General features: G+C 42.1%; 1 protein-coding gene across 4 annotated transcripts in view; it reads left to right on the plus strand.

Annotated features, from left to right (window-relative positions):
• Lrch3 (leucine rich repeats and calponin homology domain containing 3) overlaps positions 1-12039 on the plus strand; it is a 121886-nt gene that overhangs the window by 100627 nt on the left and 9220 nt on the right. For all 4 annotated transcript variants that reach the window (XM_070029989.1, XM_070029990.1, XM_070029992.1 and 1 more), the window contains 4 exons: positions 3126-3230; positions 5485-5591; positions 6727-6864; positions 8354-8431. In XM_070029989.1, the coding sequence (XP_069886090.1) occupies positions 3126-3230; positions 5485-5591; positions 6727-6864; positions 8354-8431 (428 nt within the window). The remainder of the gene's footprint in view (positions 1-3125; positions 3231-5484; positions 5592-6726; positions 6865-8353; positions 8432-12039) is intronic.

Genomic DNA, 12039 nt, shown 5'->3' on the forward strand with positions numbered 1-12039 from the left:
TACTATACCTTCACGATCCCAAAAACTCCATCCCCAATCTTAGAAATCATAAATCACTTCAGCAAAATAGCAGGATACAAAATAAACCCACAAAAATCAGTTGCCTTCCTGCACACTGACAATGTACAAGAAGAGAGGGAAATAAAGGGAGCAACCCCATTCACAATAACGTCCCAAAAAATAAAATATTTAGGAATTAACCTAACCAAAGATGTAAAAGAACTATTTAATGAAAACTATAAAAAGTTAAAGAAATTGCAGAAGACATTAGGAAATGGAAAGACCTCCCATGCTCTTGGATAGGCAGACTTAATATAGTGAAGATGGTAATACTGCCAAAATTAATATACACATTCAATGCAATTCCTATTACAATCCCAATGATGTACATCACTGAAATACAGAAAACAGTCCAAAAATTCATATGGAACAACAAAAGACCTAGAATAGCCAAAACAATTCTAGGGAATAAAGACAATATAGGAGGGCTATCCATGCCGAACTTCAAACTCTACTACAGAGCTATAATAACAAAGACAGCATGGTACTGGCACAAAAACAGACCTAAAGACCAATGGAACAGAATAGAAGATCCAGAAATAAATCCACAGGCCTACAGCCAGCTGATATTCGACAAAGGAGCCAAAGACATACAATGGAAGAAACACAGCCTCTTCAACCGCTGGTGCTGGGAAAACTGGGTGGCCACATGCAGAAAACTAAAAGTGGACCCCAGCCTATCACCATGCACCAACATCAACTCAAAATGGATTAAAGACCTTAACATTAAACCTGAATCTCTGAAACTACTGCAGGACAGAGTAGGAGAGACACTTGCACTAATAGGCACAGGAAGGAACTTCCTGAACAGAGTCCCAGGGTCACAACAAATTGGAGAGAGACTCAACAAATGGGACTACCTTAAAATAAAAAGCTTCTGCACAGCTAAATCTATTGCAACCAAGCTAGAAAGACAACCAACTAATTGGGAAAAAATATTTACCAGCAATATATCAGGCAAGGGGTTAACATCCAGTATATACAGGGAACTCAAGAAACTAATCCCTCCCAAACTAACAAACCAATTACTAAATGGGCAAGGGAACTAAAGAGGGATTTCTCAGATGAAGAAATAAAAATGGCAAAGAAACACATGAGGAAATGTTCACCATCCCTGGTGGTGAAGGAAATGCAAATAAAGACAACCCTGACATACCACCGTACCCCAGTCAGAATGTCCCACATCTACAAATCAGCCAACGACAAATGCTGGAGGGGATGTGGAGAAAGAGGAACCCTATTACACTGCTGGTGGGAATGTACACTTATACAACCACTTTGGAAAGCATGTCCTTAGAAAGCTAAAGATTGACCTCCCTTACGACCCAGTCATACCACTTCTAGGCATCTACCCTGAACAACAGGAACCAATATACAAGGACACATGCACCTCCATGTTTATTGCAGCACTGTTCACAATAGCTAGGATATGGAAACAACCCAGATGCCCCACCACAGATGAATGGATCCAAAAATTGTGGTATCTATACACAATGGAATATTATGCAGCCATTAGAAATGACAAAATAATAGCATTTGCAGGGAAATGGATGGAGCTAGAAGAAATCATGTTGAGCGAGGTGAGCCAAGAGCAAAGAGACAAATGGTACATGGTCTCCCTGATAAGTGGATGCTAAATCCAAAACGTTAGGTGATACGACAAAATTAACAGGAACAAAGAACTTCCATTCATCTGGTCGAACCACTACTAAATATCCTATGCTGCTGATCACATGTATGGTGTATATGTGTATACCGTTATATGTTATAGACCGTGACAGACAATTTGCTCCAGGAAAGTTAGAATGAGCTTGTGACTTTAAATGAGCATCATTATTCCACAACACTGTGAAATTTGGGAAATTATGTAATCACTTAATCACAATTTAAAAAAAAAAAGCAGCAGAAAACTAGAAGTGGCTCGATGGCTTAAGTGGTAGAGCATGAGCCTTGAGCTGAATTGTTCAGGGACAGCTCCCAGGCCTAGAGCTCAAGTCCCACGACTGACAGAGAGAGAGAGAGAGAGAGAGAGAGAGAGAGAGAGAGAGAGAGAGAGAGAGAGAGAGAGAGAGAGAGAGAGAGAGAGAGAGAGAGAGATCTTTCATGTGATTGTTTCTAATATATTTATAAGATTATGTCTTTGTTGCCTTGTATGTCCCTCCCCCATGGTATAACCCCTATTTTCACTATATATGATGTTGGTATATGTGGAGCAGAAGGGAAAAAACAAATTGTTAAAACAGGGTACAGGAGGACCTGTTGCAACAATAAGATGTACAAGTCGTTATGTCGAAAAATGAACTTTACAACTTTGGTGGGGGAGGATGGGGTTGGAGGGGAGGATACGAAGGGATGGGAAGGGGAAACAAAGCAGGAGGCTACAATGCTTGATAAGAAATGTGCTTATTATCTTACCCACGTAATTGTAACCCCTCTGTTCAGTATTTTCACAATAAAAATATATATTAAAAATAAAAAGTAAATTTAAAAAAGAAATTAGACATAAAATTACAAACTAAACATTTACTATTTTTTAATTCAATTAGTTGTACAACTATTTAGCCATTTGATGAGAACATTTGAGCTTGAAATAGCAGATCTGTAGGCTTCCAGGAGACTGTTCAATACATTAATATTTACTCTACATTAATTGTTATACTGGAAGTATTAAATTTTAAAAACAGCTGGGTGCTGGTGGCTCACACTTGTAATTGTAGCTATTCAGAAAGCTGTGATCTAAGGATTACAGTTCAAAGCCAGACCAAGCAAGAAAGGCCATAAGACTCTTAACTCCAATTAACCACCAGAAATCTGAAGTGGTGCTGTGGTTCAAAGTGGTAGAACACTAGCCTTGAGCAAAAGAGTTCGGTAGTGTCTAGGCCTTGGGTTCAAGACTCATGACTGACCCAAAAAATAATTTTACAAATACATATATGCCTCTCTGACTTGATCACTTTTCTGTACCATAATGTTTTGTAAATGAACATGATGGTCTGTCATTACCATGTTTATATGCCTATGTGGTATTGAATGTGCCATGACTCACATTCTCTGTGTTCATTTAGTTCATTCCCCTGCATATCCTCTTCCTGCTGCTACCCAGAGAAACCAGCCCCAGCGTCCTGAAAGCTTCCTTTTCCGAGGAGCTGCTAGGGCTGAAATAAATAAAGGTAGGTGGGAATGACTTTAAACGATAAGTCAGGACTGGGAGGGGTGGGGGTAGGCTTTTACAACCAAGCTTACACTTTAGCAAAAGCTTTAAACTCAGCTGGATGCCAGTGGCTCACCTGTAATCCTAGCTACTCAGGAGACTGAGATCTGAGGATCCCAGTTCAAAGCCACCCTGTACAGGAAAGTCTGTGAGACTTTTTTTTTTTCTTTTTTTGGTCCAGAGGCTTGAACTGAGGTCCTGAGCACTGTCCCTGGGCCTCTTTGTGCTCAAGGCTAGCACTCTACCATTTGAGCCACAGCACTACTTCTGGCTTTTTTTTGAGTACTTTATTGGAGATAAGAGTTACACAGGGCTGGGAAGGTGGCTCAGTGGTAGAGCCCTTGCCTTGCATGCATGAGGCCCTGGGTTCCATTCCTCAGCACCACATAAGCAGAAAATGCCAGAAGTGGTGCTGTGGCTCAAGTGGTAGAGCACTAGCCTTAAGCTGAAGAGCTGAGGGACAGTGCCCAGGCCCAGAGTTCAGGCCCCATGACTGACAAAACAAAAAGAGTCACACAGACTTTCTTGTTGGCTTCAACCTTCAGTCCTCAAATCTCAGCTTCCTGCGTAGCTAGGATTACAGGTGTGAGCCACCAGCACCTGGCTCCTGAGACTCTTAGCTCCAGTTAATCACAGAAGAGTCTGGAAGTGGTGCTGTGGCTCAAGTGGTTCAAATCTCTAGCACCCAGGCCCAGAGTTCAAGCCCAGGACTAGCAAAAAAAAAAAAAAAAAAAAAAAAAAAAAAAAAAAGCCTTAAATGCTTAAATTATCTTATCTATGTGTGATCTCACTGGCATTTAATGAGGAGCATCTTACTTGAATTTATTTTGGTTAGTAAGTTTGCTAAGAGCTTCTGAGAATGGAATATTGGAACAAAACTGGGTATAGTGATACATGTCTGCACTTGGAAGGCTAAAGCACTTGTATGGCTATGGTTCAAGGCTAGCCTGGGTTACACAGTGAGACTTTGTCTCAAAACATGTTTCAGGACCAGGAAGGTGGCTCTGTGGTAGAGTTCTTGCCTTGCATGCATGAGGCCCTAGGTTCAATTCCTCAGTACCACATAAGCAGAAAAAGCCAGAACTGGCACTGTGGCTCAAGTAGTAGAGTGCAAGCCTTGAGCTGAAGAGCTCAGAGACAGTGCTCAGGCCCAGAGTTTAGGCCCCAGGACTGACCCCCCCCCCAAAAAAAAATCTGAAATATGCACAGATATATACCAGAACATACATACAAAAGCATTCATAGGGGCTGGGAAGGTGGCTCAGTGGTAGAGCACTTGCCTTGCATGCATGAGGCCCTGGGTTCAATTCCCCAGCACCACATAAGCCTTGAGCTGAAGAGCTGAGGGACAGCGCTCAGGCCCAGAGTTCAGGCCCCAAGACCAGACCCAAAAAAAAAAAAAAAAAGCATTCATAGCAGCAGCATTCATAATAATTGCAAATTAAGTATCCATCAGCAGAATGGGTAGATGAATTATTATTTCTATACAATGGAATACCATGGTAAGTAAAGAGAATGAACATACTACCATAGTTAGATCTCACAATATAGATCAAAAGAAGCCAGACACAAACAATTCAACATGGACAAACTAGTCCATAGTGTTGGATTCTCGTAGCCTGTGGGTATGGGTTGGGAACATGATCAGAAATTTGGGTATAGCTAAGGTTTGATTTCTAGACATTTGTGTTTTTATGAGTACTGTGCTTATTCCTCTGTGCAATTTCTGCATGGAATATTCTACATGGAATGTTTCAGTAAAAACATTTAAATAGATATATCAAAGAAGCAATTGAGCTAAGTGAGTAATGAAAATTTCCTAGTCGTTTTTTTGTTGTTGTTTGATCGTGGGGCCTGAACTCTGGGCTTAGGTGCTGTCCCTCACCTCTTCAGCTCAAGGCTAGCGCACTACCACTTGAGCCACAGCACCACTTCCAGCTTTTTTTTTCTGCTTATGTGGTGCTGAGGAATGGAACCCAGGGCCTCATGCATGCAAGTCAAGGGCTCTACCACTGAGCCACCTTCCCAGCCCCGAAAATGTCCCAGTCTTTAATACTCTTCTGCCATTGTCGTGTGTATTTAAACTTTACCATTAAAAAGACAAAATGATTCCAGAAAGTAGGAAGTGATATGCTTTCAAGGAGACTGTCAACAGACACATTGGTAACTGCACTGGCAATCACCTTTCTGTCTTTTATTTGGTTATTTTCTAGGTCAGGCCACACCCCTTCTCCCATCTTGTGCACCTACCACCGATTCCACAAACTCTTTAACTAGACAGAGAGAAGAAGAGCTGAAATTAATAGATCAGCTGCGGAAAGTATGTACATTGCCTTTAAGTTACATGTTTTCAGTCTACTGCTGTAGTCCATATCCTGTAATCACTAGTTCATTTAACATAGTTTTTCTAAAACCAGTAAGTGTCTATTTGTTATGGTTTGTTGGTGGTGGTGGTAGTGGTCATAGGACTTGAACTCTGGATCTGAGTGCTGTCCCTGCATTCTTCCGCTCAAGGCAAGTGCTCTGCCACTTGAGCCCCAGCACCACTTCAGTTTTTCTGGTGGTTTATTGGAGATAAGAGTTCCACAGACTTTCCTGTATGGGCTGGCTTTGAACCCTGATCCTCAGATATCAGCCTCCTGAGTAGCTAGTATGAGCCATTGGCGCCCGGCCCATTTACTGTGTTTTGTGAGGCAAGTAAAAGAAATCTTGTCACTAAGAAAACTTTTGACTTTTTCCACAATAATAAATTGGTCTATTCTAAAAGCTCACATCCTAGCCCTGCTCATTTAAAAATCTTTTCCTTCCCTTTCTGCTTTATATTATAAAGAAATCTTGGGCCATGAACTTGTGGCTTATACCTATGCTCCTAACTACTCAGGAGGCTGAGATCTGAGGACTGCAGCTTGAAGCCAGCCTGAGCAGGAAAGTCTGTGAGATTCTTTCCTCCAGTTAATCACCAAAAGTTGGAAGTGGAGCTGTAACTTGGCTCGAGTGGTAGAGTGCTGCCAGTCTTGAGCCGCAGCACCAGAAGAGGGAGAGAAGTAGGAGAGAAAAAGGGAAGGAAGGAAGGAGGGAGGGAGGGAAGAAAGGAAGGAAGGTAGTTTAAGGCCAGACAGGGCTACATAGTGAAACTCTGTTTCAAAGGAAGATTGAGATAATTTATGTGCATGTATATATGTGTATAGACATACCATATATATATGATGAGAAATTGGGTATTTTACTTGGGGATTGAAAGAATTTAATATTTTTAATAAGAAAAATGTATGTGAATTTCTATTATATTTTGTACCAGTGTGGCCTGGCTGCATATATACACACACATACATACATATATGTTGGATCCCCTTAAGTATGGTATGTGTTATTTCTTTTCTCTAGGTTTTGTTTAAGCATCTTCCATTGTATCTCCCTCATGTCCTGTATGTTAATCACATTTTCCTGTTCTGCAGCACATTGAATACCGGTTAAAAGTGTCTCTGCCTTGTGATCTTGGAGCAGCTCTAACTGATGGTGTTGTTCTTTGCCATTTGGCTAACCATGTACGGCCTCGCTCTGTCACAAGCATTCACGTTCCCTCACCAGCTGTGGTAAGTTCACAGTGCCAACAAGCATTGGCTGTTCACTAGACATGTATTTAGCACAGTGGCAGTCACTGTCCTGGCTGTTAGGGACACAAACACAGAAAAGCCAGTCTCTCTGCCTTCTTGGTCTCAACTCCTCTAGAGAAAAGAGCAACACATAAAGATGATTACAGATGGGTGCCAGTGGCTCATGCCTATACTCCTCACTACCCAGGAGGCTAAGATTGAAAATTATTGTTCAGAGCCAGCCAGGGCCAAAAAGTCTGTGAGATTCTTATCACCAATTAACCAGCAGTGGAACTGTGGTGATAAAACACTGGCCATAATTTTTTAAAAAGCCAATAAAAAGGCAACGCATGGATGTCATACCTAGTTCCAGCACCAAGAAAAATAATCAAAACAAGTAATAGACTAAAAGAAAATAAACTAAGTGTAATTGTGATTATATTTGAATAGTGAGCTTATCTTCTGAATTTTTTCTTTAACTTGTATATTTTCTTTAACTTGAATAAAACATGAAACTATACCTCCAAAATTTCTCTGTTTAGCACTGCCTTACTAAACCAAAGTAAAACGTCTGCAGCATGGATGACAAAATCCTGCCCTAGGCAGCACATTTCCATAAATCAGATCTCATGGAACAGGCCCTCACTTGTTTACACATGTGTTGCTGCATTCACAGTCCTGGCAGAAGTGGGCAGTTACAGCAGTTCTTAAAGCTTTCAAAAGGAATGACATTTATTATCCAGTCTCTTAAGAAAACATTCATGGGGGCTGGGAAGGTGGCTCAGTGGTAGAGCACTTGCCTTGCATGCTCAAGGTCCTGGGTTCGATTCCTCCGTACCACATAAGAAAAAAGCTGGAAGTGGCGCTGTGGCTCAAGTGGTAGAGTGCTAGCCTTGAGCTGAAGAGCTGAGGGACAGCGCCCAGGCCCAGAGTTCAGGCCCCACAACCGGACCCAAAAAAAAAAAACATTCATTGGGGCTGGGAAGTGGCTCAGTGGTAGAGTGCTTGCCTTGCATGCCTGAGGCCCTGAGTTCGATTCCTCAGCACCACATAAGCAAAAAGAAAAAAGCCGGAAGTGGCACTGTGGCTCAAGTGGTAGAGTGCTCGCCTTGAGCTGAAGAGCTGAGGGACAGCGCCCAGGCCCAGAGTTCAGGCCCCACAACCGGGCCCCCCCCCCCCCAAAAAAAAAAAAAGTTGTGACTATATGAAGCAACTGGAAAGAATTTTTTTTTTTGTCAGTTGTAGGGCCTAAACTCTGGGCCTGGGCGCTGTCCCTCAGCTCTTCAGTTCAAGGCTAGCGCTCTACCACTTGAGCCACAGCGCCACTTCCGGCTTTTTCTGCTTATGTGGTGCTGAGGAATGGAACCCAGGGCCTCATGTGTGCAAGGCAAGTGCCCTACCACTGAGCCACCTTCCCAAGCCCTGGAAAGAATTTTTTTAAGTTTGTAAAAATTTTAAACTTCTTCCTTCCTTTCTTTGCTTGTTGCAGCCTAAATTAACAATGGCAAAGTGCAGGCGAAATGTGGAGAATTTCCTAGAAGCTTGCAGAAAAATTGGTGTACCTCAGGTAATGATTTTGGTATTATTGCCCTAAACTCAACTAGCCCTGAACTAAGTTGATTATTATTCATATGATGTTGTGTTACAATTTGGTCGGTATCTTTTTTTTTTTTTTAAACTGTTGTGGGGCCTGAACTCTGGGTCTGGACGCTGTCCCTCAGCTCTTCAGCTCAAGGCTAGCATTCTACCACTTGAGCCACAGTGCCACTTCCGGCTTTTTTCTTTTTGCTTATGTGGTGCTAAGGAATCGAACCCAGGGCCTTATGCATGCAAGGCAAGCGCTCTACCACTGAGCCACCTTCCCAGCCCCTGGTCGGTATCTTTTGATCAGTACAGTAGTCTTACTTCCATGTACCTTGCTAAGAAATCATAAATATATATATATATATATATATATATATATATATATAATTATATTGCAATAAGTAATTAATGAAAAATGTTTACCTACCTAAACATCCCCACTAGCTGCTTGATTTAAGTACACTTGTAGACATAGCACAATCTATTCTTTCCAAACATGAGCACCTTAGATTAAGAATGCTTTAGTTGGGGCTGGGGATATGGCTCAGTGGTAGAGTGCTTGCCTAGCATGCATGAAACCCTGGGTTCAATTCTTCAGTACCACATAAACAGAAAAGGCCAGAAGTGGTGCTGTGGCTCAAGTGGTAGAGTGCTAGCCTTGAGCAAAAGAAGCTCATGGATAGTGCCCAAGCCCTATGTTCAAGCTCCAGGACTGGCCAAAAAAAAAGAGAAGAATGTTTTAGTTAGAGCTGGATGCTGGTGGCTCATGCCTATAATTCTAGCTATTCAGAGAGGGAAGACTGGCAGCATCAGGGTTTGAAACCAGTAGAGGCAGAAAAGTCTGAGATTCCTATCTTTAATTACCCAGCAAAAAATGCAAACTGTAGCCAGACTTCTTTATTTTTATCTAGGGCTGGCCTCAGACCAAGATCCTCCTGGCTGTTGTTTCCCCAGTGCTGAGAATACAGTCTTGCACCCACCACACTCAGCCTATTAAAATGGAGGTTTCCACTTACTTTTTCTGAGGCTAGCCTTGAACCACGATCCTCCCAACCTCTGTGTGTGTGTGTGTGTGTGTGTGTGTGTGTGTGTGTGTGTGTGTGTGTGTGTGTGTGTGTGTGTGTGTGTGTGTGTGTGTGTGTGTGTGTGTGTGTGTGTGTGTGTGTGTGTGTGTGTGTGTGTGTGTGTGTGTGTGTGTGTGTGTGTGTGTGTGTGTGACCTAAGTTGGGTTCCAGTGGTTCACAACTGTAATCCTAGCTACTCAGGAGGCTGATATCCCTGCCCAGGCAGGGAAGTCCTTGAGACTCTCTCTGATCGCCAATAAACTACTCAGAAAAAGCCTGAAATGGTACTGTGGCTCAAGTGGTAGAGCCCTAGCCTTGAGCAAAAACAAGCTCAGGGACAGCACCGAGATCCAGAGTTCAAGCACCAGGACTGGCAAAAAGTAAAATTAAAAATTTTCAAGTATGCTGGGCGCTGGTGGCTCACGCCTTTAATCCTAGCTACTCAGGAGGCTGAGATCTGAGGATCATGATTCAAAGCTAGCTGGGGCAGGAAAGTCTGTGAGACTCTTATTTCCAATAAACCACTAGAAAGCCAGAAGTGGCGCTGAGCCTCAAGCGGTAGAGCGCTCATCTTGAGCTGAAAGAGCGCAGGGATATCACCCAGGCCCAGAGTTCAAGCCCCACGACCAACCAAAAAAATTTTTTTAAGTATATATCTATGTATATATGTGTATGTGTGTATACATATATCACCTTTTTGATTAGGTGTCAAAAATTCAGTATTGGGCTGGCACCTGTGACTTACACCTGTAGTTCTAACTACTCAGGTGACAGAGATCTGAGTATTTAGGTTCAATGCCAGTCACTGCAGAAAAGTCCATGAGACTCTTACCTTCAGTTAACCAGTAACAAGCCAGACATGGAAGTGCAGCTCCAGTGGTAGAACACCATACTTGAGCAAAAAAGGCAAATAAGGGCTCAAGGCCTTGAGTTCAAGTCCCAGTACCATCAGAAAACAAACAAAAAACCCTCAATATTGGACCAGGGTATGGTGTTGCATGCTTATAATCCTAGATACTTTGGAAGAGGAGATTAGAGAAAATCACCAGCCTCCGCAGAAAGTTAGTAAGATTCCCCTTCTTTCATCCTAGCTATGCAGGGCTCCAGTTAGCACCTACCTAAAAAAATAACTAAAAGCAAATACATAGGCCTTATCAACTTGTATGGACATCTTATCTACTTCCTGACTTTATAGAATCATCTCATAGTTAAAGTCCATAACCTGAAATTTTGTAGGATATGCCTGCCATCAGGCAATAGTATACCTTAAAACATGATTTAAGTTAGCATTTCCCAAGCAGTGGCTAATAGCATGTATTATCAGCCAGCTCCTTGCTTCTCCCCACCAGAACTATGCTATTTGAAGGCAGGTACAGAGATAGGAAAATGCAATTGTAATACTTAGGTCATTTTTCAGAGTGGTTAGACTGGGATTCTTGACAATTCTTCCTGCTTTCCTCCCCTCTTGAGGAGGAAGTGGGCATTAACACAGACCAAATCTCTCCTCCTGTCCTCTACCGAAGTCCCCCCCACCACCACCACCACTACCTCTTTTCAGTGGCTTCCTGCTGTGTACCACTTCTGTTAAAAATTAATCATTTGTCTAAACAGAGTGAAGGAAAAGGAATAAATCTACAAACCTGAACGTTCAAGCTAGCATTTCCAGGTCTCTTTGTCATGGAAGAAAGAACCTTATACTCCCCCTGTTCTCCCCAGCTTCGGGCTCCCTGGCCTCTTCTAAAGCACCCCACTTGCTCTTTACCTTAAACAAGCAGGATGGTAGTCATGATTGCTTTTGAAAATATAAGCCAGGAACCTTAATAGTGCAAATATTTATAAGATCCTATGCCCAGATAATAGGTATGAAGGCATCAGTTTCCCTTCTGTACAACTTTTTAAAGTTTTATGAAAGTTACAGTGTGAAGGAAACACTAAGAGAACTTGCTATCTGGGCTAAGAAGGTGGCTCAGTGGTAGAGCGCTTGCCTCGCATGCATGAGACCCTGGGTTCGATTCCTCAGCACCACATAAACAAAAAAAAGTCAGAAGTGATGCTGTGGCTCAAGTGGTAAAGGGCTAGCCTTGAGCTGAAGAGCTGAGGGACAGTGTGCAGTCCCAGAGTTCAAGCCCCACGACTGACAAAAAAAAGAGAGAACTTGCTATCTAAAAACACCTCTGATGATGGTGAGTAATACTTTGGTATTCACTTGTATTATTATGTTTTTATTAAAGTGTTATAAAAACTTTGGTGGACAAGAAAAACTTGTAATTGTGCCTAGTATTCTATATCCTACAGTTATTATATATTATGTTAAAAGGTATTTCCTTGTTGTCAAGTACTATAATATTTCTATTCATTTCTTTCTTTCTTTCTTTCTTTCTTTTTTGTTGGCCATGGGCTTGAAATCAGGGCCTTGGCACTATCCCTGAGCTTTTTTTTTATCATGGCTAGTGCTCTTCCACTTTGAGCCCACAGCTCTGCTTCCAGTTTTTGAGTGGTTAGTTAGAGATAAGTGTCTCACAGGGAC

This window comes from Dipodomys merriami, unplaced genomic scaffold (genome assembly GCF_024711535.1).
Source record: "Dipodomys merriami isolate MVZ:Mamm:240054 unplaced genomic scaffold, mDipMer1.0.p SCAF_2, whole genome shotgun sequence".
Classification (NCBI taxonomy): domain Eukaryota; kingdom Metazoa; phylum Chordata; class Mammalia; order Rodentia; family Heteromyidae; genus Dipodomys; species Dipodomys merriami.